Source organism: Pyxicephalus adspersus, chromosome 2, assembly GCF_032062135.1.
Source record: "Pyxicephalus adspersus chromosome 2, UCB_Pads_2.0, whole genome shotgun sequence".
Taxonomy (NCBI): Eukaryota; Metazoa; Chordata; class Amphibia; order Anura; family Pyxicephalidae; genus Pyxicephalus; species Pyxicephalus adspersus.
The window spans coordinates 140,595,812-140,612,453 of record NC_092859.1 but is presented as its reverse complement, the minus strand read 5'-3'; the positions used below and the strand labels follow the sequence as shown (position 1 = coordinate 140,612,453).

General features: G+C 39.3%; 1 protein-coding gene across 1 annotated transcript in view; it reads right to left on the bottom strand.

Moving 5' to 3' along the window:
• The window catches only part of IGF1R (insulin like growth factor 1 receptor), a 150,712-nt gene that overhangs the window by 12,920 nt on the left and 121,150 nt on the right, over positions 1-16,642 (bottom strand). Inside the window, exons 16-20 of the mRNA XM_072402669.1 lie at positions 13,754-13,983; positions 13,551-13,661; positions 5,000-5,159; positions 4,099-4,228; positions 2,960-3,094 (exon numbers count right to left, since the gene is read on the bottom strand). Coding sequence (XP_072258770.1) covers positions 2,960-3,094; positions 4,099-4,228; positions 5,000-5,159; positions 13,551-13,661; positions 13,754-13,983 — 766 coding nt within the window. The remainder of the gene's footprint in view (positions 1-2,959; positions 3,095-4,098; positions 4,229-4,999; positions 5,160-13,550; positions 13,662-13,753; positions 13,984-16,642) is intronic.

Here is a 16,642-nt window from a genome sequence, read left to right as displayed (position 1 = left end):
TAGGAAAGGCAAAAATGTGCAAGGTATAAGAACTCATTTGGGGTCCAAAACCAGGCATACCGTGTTTCCCCGATGATAAGGCAGGGCCATCAAATAAGACAGCCCCCCCTTTTTAGGTAAAAATGAAAAATAAGCCCCCCCCCCTCCCCCCGCAAATAAGCCACCCACCGATTACTTACCAGAATCGCGTGGTGCGGTGGGTGACTCCACAATAACTGTGTACTGTAGTCTTCTTCATGGGTAAATAAGGCATCCCCCTGAAAATAAGCCCTAGAGCATATTTTGGCCTTCAAAAAAAAATAAGACAGTGTCTTATCATCGGGGAAACAGGGTAGCAACTAATAAGAAATCCGGTTCTATGGTTTCAGCTGCTCTATCTAAACTCCAACTGTATCTTCACCTTAAAGGCTCCTCTCCTGTACTGAAACTGCTTACTCTGATTTCACTGCATGCTCAGTTTCTGATAATGTGCATTAGAAACTGCATCAATTCAGATACAGCCTGTCTTTTTCTGGCTAATGAACACCCAGAATCATCCAGCTATCCCCACCCCAGATGAACATTTCCCAGTTGATCCCTTTTTCATTTTATCCCTTTTCATTCATTGGATTTCAGTTCGGTCAGTCATGGAGACTCCATATTGTGCACTACCATTACTGCACGCTGCATGTCCTCCCACCAAACATGATCTTCCTGCATTGCAGAGACTTAAAGAGGATGTTACAGAATCCAAAATCAAGAATATAAATGAAAAGGGAAATGTTCTATTAAGGAGTTGTATTACAAATTTAAGGAAGGTCGAAAGGAGGAACCAATGAGAGTAAACTATGAGCAGAACAAACCTTACTAGTGTGCATATTTTGCTGTCTCTGCCTTATTAGATTCACACTGTACAGAGAAGGAATGATCAGATTTTCTTCTATACCACCTTTACTGAAACATAAAACATTTTTGTGGGATGAGGTTTAATTGCTTTCTGTGCTTCCAACTTGTGGAGTTAAAAACTAATGGAGAATATAACACAATACAACTGTCACCAACATAAGAGATGAAGGGAAATATTTCAATCATCTGTCTGATGATTGAAATTCTGTGTGATGACAACCACCAAAAATCAGCTTTTCCGCTCACTTCCTATATTTTTGCTGGCGACAAAGTGGAATAAAAAAGGCTTGGCAACAAGGCAAGTATTATACTGACTTATATTGGACTTTCAAAAAGAATGTCTGTGCAACTAAACAAGAAACTACTCAAGGTCAACAAAAGCAGATCCATGCTGAAACAAGGTTACCCTGCTGAGTATTCAGTGATAGCTGTTGTTAGCTCAGTTTCTATAGCAAACTATGAATCATACATTTATGTAGCATGACTAAGAGCTGTCCAAAATAAGGGCAATATGATCTCTGCAGCCACAGAATGCCCACCACCGATCATAAAGGGTGGCCCGTGCTTTGGAGCGTTTTGTAAAGGACATTAAGTCAGATTGCTGCCCCTACCCCAGGCCTCTTTAGAAACATCCAGTGATGCTATGAGTGAGCTCAAAAAGAAACAAACATGTTTTGCAGGCAATGAGCACACTGTCTGGTGGGGATGTTTTTTTTTGTCTGAACTCTGGTGACAGTTCCCATTCAGAGACAAGGGAGGGGGTGGTAGAAATAGGACTATCGGAGTACTAGTGTAACTTCTAAAACAAACAAAACCCAGGGGTACTTGGTACTGTTTTTATCTGGAAAACATTGACAGTTTTTTTTTTTATTCTTGCACCAATCAAATAAAATTCCTTCAGACTTTTTTTCCCTTTTTTTTTTAGAACATAGCAAAAGTCAATTCTTTGCGGTCTTACGATATGTCTTAGTTGAAAAACGAGTTACAAAATAAAAGAAAAAAAAATAACTTTTTCAACCATATACACATAAATGTCATGGGTTCTGTATATGAGTGGCCTTGTCTCTGTTAATGCTGTTCCATGTGATAAAAGGGGGTAGAAGGGAACACAAGCCCTGCTGTTATATCACTGTGGCCTGATTCCTAAATTCAGAGGTCCCCAACATTTTGGACCACTGAATTTACAGACTCCGAACCACGGATGCGCAGGGAGCCGTGTGTCACCCAAAGGGGAAGAAACCCATGACCCTAAGCCTGCGATGCATACGGGAGACATGGTCCGTGGCTCTGACCAGCCAGGGCCGCAGACCACCGAAATCTTCTCATGGACCACAGGTTGGGGACCGCTGCTGTAATTCAGCACTTAGTTATGGAAAAATGTGCTGCCAGCCTATGTAAACCAGTGCACACCATTTCTTACTGCCATGCAAGCATACCTTCTCCAATGATCAAACAGAAAAACAATTGTAGATTTTTGTTTAGGGACTTTACCTATTTACCATGCAATGGAAAAAGTAGTAGGTGTTCACAAGATAATTATAAAAAATGCTGGGCTAAATTAGATAAACAAGATAGATAGATAAATATAAATTCTGGATGTAAAGTTGGTCATGGGATCATAAAGGAATGATTTGCATTGCCCAGTTCACTATCCTAAAAATGAGGCATTGTATGTTTGGAGCATAGATGTGAGAAGTGAGACATACTGTTTTACAACCTGGTAAATGACGATAGATGAAGCCCCATAGCAGCGTTTGGGGTTGTACTGTGGAGGCAGCAGAGCAGCCTTGGATGTAATCAATTGATGGATTTGGGGACCCCCCTGGCAAATCCCAAAAATGGCTCTGTCTTCTACAATGCATAAAACATTTTCAATTACATGCTAATATTATTTTAGAGTGTAGCTACATATGTTCAACTTGAAACTTCCATTCTTCTCCATATTTATCAGGTGTCTTCATTAATGTACTATATTTTGGCAAAATGATGGAAGGATAAGGCTTTCTCTCCATTGTTTTCTGTATTGCACTTAAAATAAATTGCACAAATTAAAATTTAATGAAGTGTAACTTACAGCATATCTGGACAGTTGTCTGGCTTATCTAAAAGCCCGCCTTCCATAACAAAGCGGAGGACTTGCTCATTGGACATGCCGTGGTATGGCTGTTCTGCCAGTGTGGCTATCTCCCATAAGACAACTCCAAAAGACCTGTAGTATTAAAAATAAAAATAAATAACATTTAAAGCTTAACCTTCAGTCTTGCAAAATGTACAGTGTCATCCTGTACTGAAACTGCTTACGTTGAGATTCTCAAGTACACGATAAAAGCTGCAGCATGTCAGATAGATTCAAAATTGTTTCCTGGCTGGAGGACATACTGCATCATGCACCCCAGCCTTACTACAACTGATCTGCCCACTTCATTTATGGGAATTCAGTTTTCCCAATCGTGGTATCTCAGTACCAAAAGTGAGCTTTACCTGGGGAAGTCTGTCTAGTTATGCCCACTCCTCCAGGCTGACATTAAAGCATTATGGGTAGGTTCAGATCTGCCTCGAGTGATCCTAAACCGCTCACACCTTGCACCACAGTGCTGGCTCCAACCAGCATCTGCACAGCCAGAGAACTACCACCTCTATTCATTTTCTATGGGGCTACCTGCAACTCCCCTGATGTTGCAATTCACTGGAATGAGAAAGTGGTAATCAACCACACATCAAAGGCCAGTCTGAGCCGTATTTTGTTTTTGGTATTAGTTAGGGGGCATGGGTACACTGTTAATTCTGTAGATTCTAAAACACACACAATGCAATTGATTTATCAAAGTGATAAATAGTGGTCACTTAGCAAACATAATGTTCGCTGTCGAACAGCTCCTTCCTCTCCACATTTCCCTAGCACATGATCTAGCATTTACAGTGAACATGAGTTCCCCTATTTACTTTCATGGGTGAGCAGCCTCTTTTTCTTCGGTAAACCCCAATGTTTAATACTCAAAGATGTGGCAACAGATATATGAAACCAACCTAACGGTTGATGGAAACCTGCCAACATAGATTTACACTTGATTTTTTTTTTAATTAGGGCTAATAACAAACACAAAATTCTTTTGCAGCGCTTCTCTTTATCCAGCATAAACCTTGACTTTTGTGACTGAATAACTCAGCTGTTTATAATTTACATTATCAAAAACATTTGATATTGTTAATTACCAGACATCGGAGTGAATGGTGAAGACTCCATCCTTGAGCGACTCCGGAGACATCCAGCGCACCGGAAGGAGACCTTTCCCTCCCTTACGATAATAGTCTGTCTCATAGATGTCTCGGGTCATTCCAAAGTCTGAAGAGAAAAAAGAAACTTTGATTAGAACAAAACAACAAGTATTTTCTGGTACCCTTGGGACTGCAACTTGTCCACCCACAAGCACATATATTACCTGTAAACGGTATTCAGTACAATAACTAGAACAGACCTACAAGAATATTATTTATGTATAATTATGAATTTGTACTAAAGGCACACAGGGAACATCTTGGCTTGAACTGGATGAATACAACCTGTGTAATGGAGGCTGCTACCTCATAGAATAAGCTCAATTAACAAATGCTTTTAAGCTAAAGTTTATTCTACTTTATATTTACAATATATTTATGCTTTATTTTCATTCCCTGGTTCCTTTTCCCCCCTTATCAACATATTTGTTTTTTTTTTTTTTTTTTTTTTTTTACTACATACGTTATTTTAGATCCAGTGACAATATCACTAAGATCCTGTGCTTCTATGCAATCATGGTTAATGGGAGAGGATGGCACATTACTCTACTCAGCTTCCTGAAAACATCACAATGTTATACCATTGTATGCTTTGAAGAGCCCTCCTTAGTTAAAACAGAACTAAGGGTACTCTTTTAGGAATACACAATAAGACGGGTCATTATTGCAAAAAGGGACAGCAAAGTTATCACATTTCCCATAAAAAAACTATTTCTATTTTCCCACTTTTTACAGCTCTATTGACTACATAACCAAACTGAAAACCTATAAATATATCTATCTCTAGAATATCAAGATAAACAGAGCAGTGCGTTTAGGATATCACATTCAGCTGTACCTCCAATTTTTACGGTGAAGTCTTCTGCAACCATACAGTTCCTGGCAGCAAGATCTCTGTGAACAAATTTGTTTGCATTGAGGTATGCCATCCCATCAGCAATCTCGCCTGCCATCTGTATCATCTTCTTCAGGGAGGGAGGAGGTTGCCCTGGGTTGTTCTAAATTGGAAAGATTATTGGTAAAATAAATACATACGTCACTTCATAGCATTACAGATTTATTGAGACTATAGAACCTGAAAGAAACTTGATGATGATTGCTTGGACACCAGGAGGCATTCTGATATAAGCATGACCCATTACATACAATGACAATGAACAACTAACAAAGGCTATGTAAAATTCACACTCTTACTTTAACCAACCCCACCTTGCCACCACCACCGCCTTTCTCAAAAATGATAAGCAACAAGCATCATAGCATATTCAAATGTTCAGTTACCATGAGAACAGACTTTATTGTAAATTAACTAGATATATCGCATTTAAACTGAACATGTCATGTCATACCCAATCTAAAAGCCTTTTAAATATTCTCTATGCCTAATTCACTGCAGTGTGACCAATAAAAAAAGCCTGAAAGTTTCAGTAATGAGCCAAGCTAAAAGGTTGCACATCTCCTCAAACACCAGTTGGACATACAATGATACATTAGTGATTGTTTAATTAAATGAAGATCACTTTTGGTTACTTCAGAGCTGGGAACCAACATCACATCACCGCTACTAAATTGAGAGTATATACAAATTTTACAGAGCTTTTACTCATCTTATATAGGTCTTGTATGCATTTTCCTTAACAATGCTTAAGAAAATTACTCATTGTTCAAGGAACCCCTACCAACCCCTGGAGAACCCCGTTTGAGAATCACTGATTTAAACATTCTGTACTGCTAATAATATATAGTTCACCAGTGCCATGCTTTTGTTGATTTAATGTCCATGACCAAAAACATATATAAAACAATTGAATGCAGAACTTTTGATCTGCATACCTGTGCTATGTCAATGTATCAAAAAATACTGGGGAAACTGGATCCGTGTGACAGCAAAGTAGCATCTCCTGGAGTGGCCAGCAATGGCTGCCTATGAAATGTTCCTTGAACAAGTTTAATTTAAGAAAAAAGACTTTAAACTTATGTCTTAATATTAATTCCCTCTTTAATAATGGACCAAGTAATGAAAAATATTTCACCTGAATTTGCATCTTCTGTTGTGTGCAAAATGCAGAATAGACAATAAGAACAGTGTTACTATTTTATAAAAGGAAGAAAATAAAAAAAAAAAAAAAAGTTCAGACTCAGACAGCTAGTGATTTTTTTTTCTTTTTAAATCAAGGCCGTTGGGAGGTAGCCTGTCATTACACTGACCAAAGCGTCTACTTAGTGGGAACCCTGCATGCTCTGGACTCTGCCACATCAAGTGACTATACAAAGTGAAACCCCACTTATGGATCAGGCAGCTATTTTGAGGAGAAGGAAATATAAACAACTTTTAATAAAGCGGATCTATACTCAAATGTTAACAGTTTTGCTTCAATAAAAAATACCAATGGGAGACTGAAATGCTTTAATGTAGATAGTGCCACTCCTGGACCCCTGGGTGTTGATTACACAACTAATAGCTTGGGACTCTTGGTTACATGATCACATCTTCAGCAGAAATCTGCAGACCAAATTGCTTTTAAAGTATTGGCAAAATTTTAAAGAAAAAAAAAAGTCATCAAAAAAAAAAAAGTAATTACTCTGAATATTTGAAAAGACTGGTAATATAGTTTTAACAAATAACTCGTTATGAAAACATTTACAACCCCCAAAAAATAATTAGTCAATAAACATGTGTTGCATTTTCCTGTAGTACATATCCTTTTATAGGTACTTGTAGCAAAGTGAAAAAGGTCTGCGGACTAAATAACCCATGCAAACCCAGTCATTTTACAGAAAGGGCAGTTATAGATATCAGGGAGCCCAAGAAAACTAAACAAGCCAGTCTGAAGACTGAACCTAATTAGGTAGTTTAAATGCTGAGTGGGCTACTGGTTCACCCTGCAAAACGTCTGACCTGACTACCTACAAGCAATGTTTTAAGATAATTCTCAGATATAAAGCTCAATAGGGATTGGAATGCAATTGTTGTGCATTTACTATGATTGTTATGGAGGAAGTAAAACAAAACACAATCCAAGCTTAAAGGTCCCTACATTATCTCTTAGGGGCCTCTGACGGAGCTACATAGGCCACTGGCAACCATCTCAGTGGCAATTTGCTAATTATGTTCAGCACAACCACCCTAGGACCACTTACTGCAGACATTTCTGAATAAAGTATCTGACTTGTTATTTAGGTTTTTTTTGATACATTAAGAAGTAATATAACGTAGTAAGAATTAATATAAAGTAGTAATATATAACCCTTTCTCAGGTTTCTATTGCTAGCTGTTACCCTATAAAACCCTAAACATATCCAGGTGACAATGTCCCAACTCTATTCAATCTAAAAAAAATTAAAAAAAGTTAAATGTTAAATTAAAATAATATAAATATCCAGCACACAAATGTTTCATTAACACCAGAGTCCAACAAACGTCATACATAATACTGGCCCAGTGGTATGCTACACCTGAGACACTCAATAGATGGTTACCAGCAAATCTCAATCAATTTTTCATTGGCTTCCATTTCACCTGAGAATCAAATTCAAGCTCCTGTGCTTAGCCTTCAAATCCCTCCACAGTTCCTGCCCAACTTACCTTTCTGACCTGATAGAAAAATACCCCCCCTAGCGGCTCTCTTCGCTCCTCCAATGACCTACTACTGACTTCCTCACTCATAACCTCATCACACGCACGGCTCCAAGACTTTTCTAGAGCTGCCCTGACTCTCTGGAATGGTCTTCCTCGTCCTTATCGGCTTGCTCCTACTTCTCCTCATTTAAAAGATCATTCAAAACCCATCTTTTCAAACTTGCCGACCCGTCTTCTTCTGTCTCCTAAAACCCTCACTACTTACCCACCATTCCATATCTCCCCTCCTATTAAGTAATACTTCCCCCACCTCGTAGACTTTGTTCTTCTGGGCAGGGTCCTGTCCTCCTCCAGTGTCACTGTTTGTATCTGTCATTCATTTTCAAACCCTATTTAATGTACAGCGCTGCATAATATGTTGGCGGTATATAAATCCTGTTTATTATTATTAATAATATTTGCATCAGAGTCAGTCACTAAACATTCCATTACACTTGGTCTTCATGGGTCTACTTCACATCCTCCACATCCAAAATCACAAAAAAAAAAAAAAATGATTGTCTTTTTATAAAGGTTTGACCCATGACCCATACCCTCTGTTCCCTTTCTCATCCTCTTTCCTTTCCCTGTTTTATCCTCCTTTTTTCCTATTCCAGTCACTGGGTAGTATTTATTGACAATTTCTGTCCCTTATTCGGTTTAAATGATTTGTTTAAATAGATTATAATTAAATATATCATGTATTGAAAGAGTAACAGTTCTGATTGATGATATTCTGTATGACATATTTGTATTCTAACCTTTGATATTCCTGTATTTCTCTGTGTCCTATTTATTTTAATAAAGTCTTTAAGAGTGAAAAAATAATAAAATAAAATAAAAAAAAAAGGTTGGCTGGAATTACACATCATGTAATGACTTTCACAAAAGCACTGCACAGAGTAAAGAGGTAGAATCTCGAGTCCTTGAATCTTTAATCAACATCTTTAAAAGAGTACAAAAACACTTTCTGGTAAACACGTATTTATAGGTCACTACAACTCAAGTTGCCTCTTTTATCTGCATTCTCAAAATGAAGACAGAAGTTCCCATATCTTGGCATAAGAAATTTCATATTCTTCAACATCTGCTGTTTAGCTGAGTGAAACATATTCATTGCATTATCATCCACTCCAGGCTAGGGAGAGGCTGGCTGCAGTGCCCTTCAATATGCTGGACAGGAAGTCTGTTGTCTGCAGCAAATCCCACTTCACTATTGCCAATTCCTGCCTCCTAAAATATATTAGTAAATGTTATTTACAGCTTTTCTCTATGGGCTGGTTTCTAGTTTAATTGTCTAATAACGTGGTTGTGAAGCTCTGCTCCCTCTTTAAACAAGATAAAATACACTCTGGTATAAAAATACCAGACTTCGAAGCTTCTAAAATGTTTCTATTGAAAGCATACGTATATGCACACTGATTGTTCTCTGCGTCATCAACGTGGAATGAGGGAGTTTTTTTTTTTCATTAGATCCATCAGTAGCCCGACAATTCATACAAATTTACCAAGCTAAATACTAGCTTAATTGTGGAGCATTTTGTTTTTTATTTACATCATTTATGTATGTTTTTTCCCATGTCACTGAACATTCCTACCATAAAATCAACTTGTTAATGTAGTTACACAACTTTGCATTGGACTCCGTTTGGTGGTACTGAAATTTTTTGGGTCTCTGTTTGGTGGTACAGTAATTTATAGTACTACTAGATCACCAAAACATTGCTGCCCCACCACATGGGGATGCTAGGACCATTTGTAGGGTAACTGCACATGGGAAATGGATGCAGTTAGGCATTTAGCACCCATATTTTTCAAGTTAATTTAGCCCACTTTTATTATCATTAATATTATTATTAATAAACAGGATTCATATAGTGCCAACATATTATACAGAGCTGTACATTAAATAGGGGTTACAAATGACAGACAGTGACACAGAAGGGGGAGAGGATCCTGCCCCAAAGAGCTTATGTTGTCAACACTCTGCAGATGGCAATTCATTACAAATGTGGAAGATGTTCAGGCCTGGTGGGTAAAGAAGCTTGAAATGCTTTACTAAAGGTTACATGTACCTTAATGAAATACTTGGTGAACACAGCTGTAACATGGCATTATCAAAGCATTTCTTTATTCATATACAGGGATAAAAAGGATCATGATGTTCAGCAACACCACCAAGAAATTAAATGAATCAGTGTCAGTGATATACTGTATTGATTAATAAAGCAGCTGCCTGGCAACCAGGCCATAAAAACACATTTAAAAAAACAATCTGTCGATTCTCGCAAGTCTGTTTTATGACCAAGCCCATTCTATAAACCTTGGAATTTAGAAGGCTGGTGATGGCAGGGTCACTACAAAAGCTGTTCCTGGAATTTGGAAGTTGCTTTCTTGGACACTGGAATGCAGATAGGCAGCCTTGGGTCTAAGTAATGTTGTCATTTAACCTTCTCACAATGGTACCTGGCACCAAGACGATTTATTGCCTGGGAAGAGGTAACGGTGGAATGCAGAGAATGAGCTAAGATATAAGCCTTAAATAATCAATCAACCCCTGTATATAAGCAAACTCTGGAAGTAGAATGTACACAACTGATATAGAACACGCACCAATCAGTTTACAAAAGTACCCATATTTTGTTACGTGATATAACAGATCTAGCATACGATATTGAATTCCCACAATCAAAGTGTTACCTAGAATTGTTTTCTTAAGAGCTAAACCAAAAATAAAGTGTTCCATGCCTATTTAAAACATATTTGGGAACAGATGTTATGAAGGTCACTGCTGCACTGGTGTTTGCATACAGTAGTGTGCTATAGAGATTTAAACAAATCCTGACAAAAATAAAGATTCTCAACTTTCTTTAGTTGTCATCAAATTCTCAAGGTTTTATTTTCATTGGTAACACTTTTCTAAAGTAAATCTAAATCTGATTACTAAGTAAGTGAAAAATGGCCTTCTGCTTAACCATAGGCAGGATTAATAATAATGAAAAGGCTAAAGGAAAGGTTATAACGATCTATGTGTAAGCAAAATTGGAAAAGACAGTAGATCAGACCTTTACGCTCATATTACCCTTTTGATTTAATTTCCTTTCTCAATCTAAACCAGAAGTCTTTGTTCCTTATTCCTAGCCGACAGCTCCTCTAACCCCCTTCCTGTTTACTTCCACCTGCACCAATGAAATGTCTTTAAATAGCTGAGTGCCAGATGTAACACACAGTTGACCTCCTGGACCAGCCTGAATTCAAGAAGAATTCTCTAAACAGGGCAAGTATAGGCTGGAGAGGGGCTTTTGGGAATATAGGTTGAAAGTAACTGCGTTTCAGGATGCTGTTTTATAACCATACCCATGTTAAACAACTTGTATAAATGGATATGTATATGAATAAAATAAATACACCTGCCCCAAAAATACTTAAAGATACGAGGGGGTGCTGAGAAGTTCTTGGCTTTGCCCCCTTCCAGGTGAAACAGAAAAAGGAGTATGGGGGCATATGGCAGCCTGATATCGTAATATGTAACTGGGCAAATATCAGGTGTTTGCAATTTTAAAACTGTTTTTTTCTTTTAGTGAGAAGCTGTGATGGCAGAGGCAGAAGCAGGTTTCACGTCGTTGGAGTTACGGGCCGTCACAAAATTTTTTCTCCAGGGGAAGGGACATTCACACTGAGAAGTCACAAACACACGGGGAGAAGTGTCCTTCCTACAGCACTGTCAAAACCTGGATATCTCGTTTCATTACTGGGCATTTCACTGTTGAAGATGAGCCCCACAGTGGGCGCCCCCCAACCTCAACTGACCCGGCAACCTGCGATGCTGTTCATGAGCTGATTATTGAGGACCGGTGAATATCCGAAAAAAGACAGCCCAGATACTTGACATCTCACGGGATTGTGTTGGGTTTGTTTGCACCACTATCCTAGACATGCGCAAGCTTTCAGTGAAGTGGGTGCCAAAATGTTTGAACAGTGATCAGAAGAAGGAACAGTTGAAGCATCCAAAGCCGTTTTGGGCCCATTTTGAACCTGCACAGGACTTTTTGACTAGGTAAGTGACTGAGGATGAAACCTAGCTCCACATATATGATCCTGAAACCAAGGAACAGTCAAACGAATGGCGCCACAGTGAGTCCCCACGGCCGAAGAAGTTCTGAACCCAGAAATCGGCCAAAAAATTCATGGCGTCCGTTTTCTGGGACAAAGACGGTATTCTGTTGGTGGACTACCTACCTCGGGCTCCAGTATCAAAGGACAGTAATATGATAACCTGGACCAGCTGAAGGAGGCATTTAAGACGAAAAGTTGACCAAAGACGGAAAGTTGACCAAAGGGATCCTTTTTTTGCAGGACAATGCGACTGCGCACATGTCCAATGTTGTGGCTGCCAAATTGAACACCCTGGGTTTCTAATTGGTCCACCATCCCCCTTACTCACCTGACCTGGCCCCTTCGGACTATTATCTGTTCCTGAATTTGAAGAAACACCTGAAGGGGGCAATGTTTTGAGGGCATTTTTGAAGTCAAAGATGCTGCTGAGTGCTGGTTTGAGGCCTAGCCAAGGGATTTTTATTTGAACGTTAATGATCGAGCACCAGCTCTGTCACGCATTTCCTAATAACATACTTTATTACATTTATACTCATGTGTATATAGGTAATTGATGGAGTTTTATCTTCTACATTTAGTATTTATTGTATTTTCACAGAAAATATTTTGTACAATGGGAGGTAAAGAATAATCTTATTTAGGCTTTGTGCTTTTTAAAAAAAAAAAGCTTAGGTTGGTGGGGAGGGGGTTGGGCTTTTATATTATTCTGTCTGAAATGTGTATGTCAAGAATATTAAAAATGGGCCATGCAGATGTTCAAAAAAAGGGTGGCAGAGACTGAAAGTGAAGGTCAACTCAAAGGCTTTCCCTATGTAGGCAAATGTAACAGGTTCATTTAACTGTTCACTTAACATATCCACCTGTCTTTCATTCCACAGGTCGTAGGAGCAAAAAGAGGGATCACTTGGTTTTGGTTTTGGAGCTTATGTGACGCTAAAGACACTCTGGCTCCCATATGGAAGCATTTTAAAGCTTTTAGAAGCCAATCACCAAACATCATTTGTGAGAAGGGGAAATGTGTTATACAACCCCTATAGGCAAAGGTACAAAGGTAGCTAAATGTTAAGTGTATGAAGATGGGCAAGTCAGACCTTACCCCACATAGACAAATCACATTTTTAGTAGTAAGGCAAGTTTCCCCAATTAATAAAGGCATCCTAACACCCCGCCAACAGGCATAAAATTCTGTCTCAGTAACTGCTGTAAAAAAGAAAACTTACAGCCTACAGTTATTTCTTAGATCTCATGTAAAGTCCTTTAATTGACTAATGTGTATTGCCACTAATCTACCATCCCCCAAAACTTCACAATTGAAGTTCTCATCACACAGAATACATCCTACTGGCCTATCACACTAACAATTCATATAAGCAAAATAGAGAAACAAAGATGTCTCTGGTGCAATCTGTGTCAGGAAAAATGCTCAGCGTTAGTCTGCTTTGAACACAGAAACAATGCATTAAACCGCAGTTTAAAAGAATCTGGTATGTACGGAGGTGTACGATGAAGGAATTAAGGGTAAAAGATGGGGGACAAAGACTGTACAAATTGTTTGGAATTATACTTACCCCTTAAGTATTGTTTAGCACAAATAAATTTACCATTAGCCAATGCACCATATACAAAAGTACAAAGTACAAAAATCATTACTGACCTCAGAATCTGGCCTTAGAGATCTCAGGTGGCTTTTGAGGTCTCCACGAGTCATTAACTCCATGATGACAAGTGTGGGCTGACCTTGGGAAACAACACCTAACAATCGGACCTAGGAGCAGAAAAAAAAAATCATCAGAGAGAAGAGTACAGTTTTTTTGCTTTCAAGGAGAATCTTTAGCAAAGAACATCTTTTGTACATACCACATGATGACAGTTAAATTCTTTCATCACTGAAGCTTCATTTAAGAACTCTATTCTCTCTCGCATGCTAGCCGCTTCATTCACTGTTTTTATTGCTACCCTTGTCTCTGACTCGTCTTTTACTACCCCTTTCGCAATTCCTTCATACACCATGCCAAATGAGCCTTGCCCCAGCTCACGGTTCATGGTGATCTTCTCTCGAGGCACCTCCCACTCATCTGGCACATACACTGTAAAAGAACACACAGGGTTATATCATCAGTCATATATGTGCTTATATAGCAGTGTTCAACCCAGAACGGGCAGCCTCTTTATTGTGACTCAACTTCTAAGCAATTACCCCAAAACAGCCAGGAGGTTACTGAAAAGTTCCGGTATAGTTATAGATCAGCATACGTTATATCATGCAATATGTCCTTTTACAGGACCAACAAGGGTTAAACATAAGTTATTAGATCAAATACAAGATCTTAAGTTTATTGTAAAAATAGCATTTTTGTACAACTCCTTTTGAAAGGTTAAACTTTGATTGATGGGAAGCAGGGATTTCTTGGGGCTCCAAGAACCCCGAACCCTCCTCAGCCATGCAGACTTGTTTCTTTTATTATTATTTTTTCCAATGCAGAGGGAGAACCAACTTTTCGACTAGCAGAAAGGGAAGAGCAGAATCACCAATCCAGGAACAAATCTCACAGGCTGCCTAAATATCGAACAGAGCTATGAAATTTAAACATGTACATAGAGGAACTACCCGCACTTAATGGCTGGAACCATGAAGACTACAAATATCTATACTTTGCAAACAATCACTCGGCCAACAACTTTGTTTAAAGAAACTAGAACTTTCTGGAGGAAATTCTTACTTACTCCTTACTTCTTACTTCTAGATGCTATGCAATGAACCTAAGTTTGCCCAAAGGTGTGGGGGTATTGCCCCTCTGGGTTGTCCTTTTTTCAGCCAAACCTAGACTCCTGCAGGTGGCACTTTACCTAGTATAGAGCGTGATAGTCTGAAAACAGAGCTGTGTCCTTCAAGGAATAGAAAAAGAACATTTTTTTTTTTTTTTTTTTAACTTGTAGGGACACACAAAGGTTAATGAAATGTTGTGAACTGATAACATGCCCACAGCCAGATCTAGCAATATTAGCTAACAGCAGATAGCTAATCCATTCACAGCGTTACTGGCTGATTATCATAGCTCAGCACTTAAAAACATGTTTTGGAGGTGTCTTATTGAGTAATAGCTGCTGTATGTATAGTGAGGGAAAGAAGTATTTGATCCCCTGCCGATTTTGTACGTTTGCCCTCTGATAAAGAAATGACCAGTCTATAATTGTAATGGTAGGTTTATTGTAGCGGCGAGTGACAGAATAACAACGAAAGAACCCTCAAAAACCCAGTGCTCAGAGCTTGATGTGCATTGTAATAAGTGAAAAAAGTATTTGATCCCGTATCAACCAGCAAGATTTCGGGCTCCCTGGTGTCTTCCCTGTATGCAGGTAACGAGCTGAGATTAGGAGCAACCTCTTTAAGGGAGTGCTCCTAATCCAAGTTACCGTACTTGTATAAAAGACACCTGTCCACAAAAGCAATCAATCATTCAGATTCCAAATTAGCCAGCATGGCCAAGACCAAAGAGCTGTCCAAGGATGTCAGGGACAAGATTGTAGACCTACACAAGGCTGGACTGGGCTACAAGACTATCGCCAACCAGCTTGGTGAGAAGGTAATACGCAAATGGAACAAACACAAAATAACTGCCAATCCCCCCTCAGTCTGGGGCTCCATGCGAAATCTCCCCTCGTGGAGTTGCAATGATCAGGAGAACAGTGACGAAGCTACCCCCAAACTACACAGGGGGAACTTGTCGATGATCTCAGGGCAGCTGGGACCATAGTCACCAAGAAAACAATTGGTAAGACATTGCACCATGAAGGCCTTAAATCTTGCATAGCCAGCAAGGTCCCCCTGCTCAAGATAGCACATGTACACGCCCCGTCTGCAGTTTGCCCATGAACATCTGAATGATCCAGAGGAGAAATGGTGTGAAAGTGTTGTGGTCAGATGAGACGGAAATTAAGCTATTTGGCATCAACTCAACTCGCCGTGTTTGGAGGAGGAGGAATGCTACCCATGACCCCAAGAACAGCATCCCCACTGTCAAACATGGAGGTTGACATATTATGCTTTGGGGGTGTTTTGCTGCTAAGGGGACAGGACACTTTCACCGCATCAAAGGGACAATGGATGGGGTCATGTACCGTCAAATCTTGGGTGAGCACCTCCTTCCCTCAGGGCATTGAAAATGGGTCCTGGATGGCTATTACAGCATGACAATGACCCAAAACACAAGGCCAAGGCAACAAAGGAGTGGCTCAAGAAGAAGCACATGAAGGTCCTGAAGTGGCCTAGCCTGTCTCCAGACCTTAATCCCCATCTGTGGAGGGAGCTGAAGCTTCGAGTTGCCAAAAATCAGCCTCGAAACCTTACTGACTTGGAGAGGATCTGCAAAGAGGAGTGGGACAAAAAAAAGGTGTGCAAACCTGGTGGCCAACTACAAGAAACGTCTGACCTCTGTGATTGCCAACAAGGGGGGTTTGCCACCAAGTACTAAGTCATCTTTTGCAAAGGGATCAAATACATATTTAACTCATTATAATGCACACCAAGCTCTGACTTTTGAGCACTGGGTTTTTGAGGGTTCTTTTGTTGTTATTCTGTCTCTCACAGCTACAATAAACCTACCATTACAATTATAGACTGGTCATTTCTTTGTCAGAGGGCAAACGTACAAAATCCGCAGGGGATCAAATACTTCTTTCCCTCACTATAGGTGGGAGGCATTTAAGAAATAAGTATTTGCGGTTACTTGAGGTATTTGAAGTTGT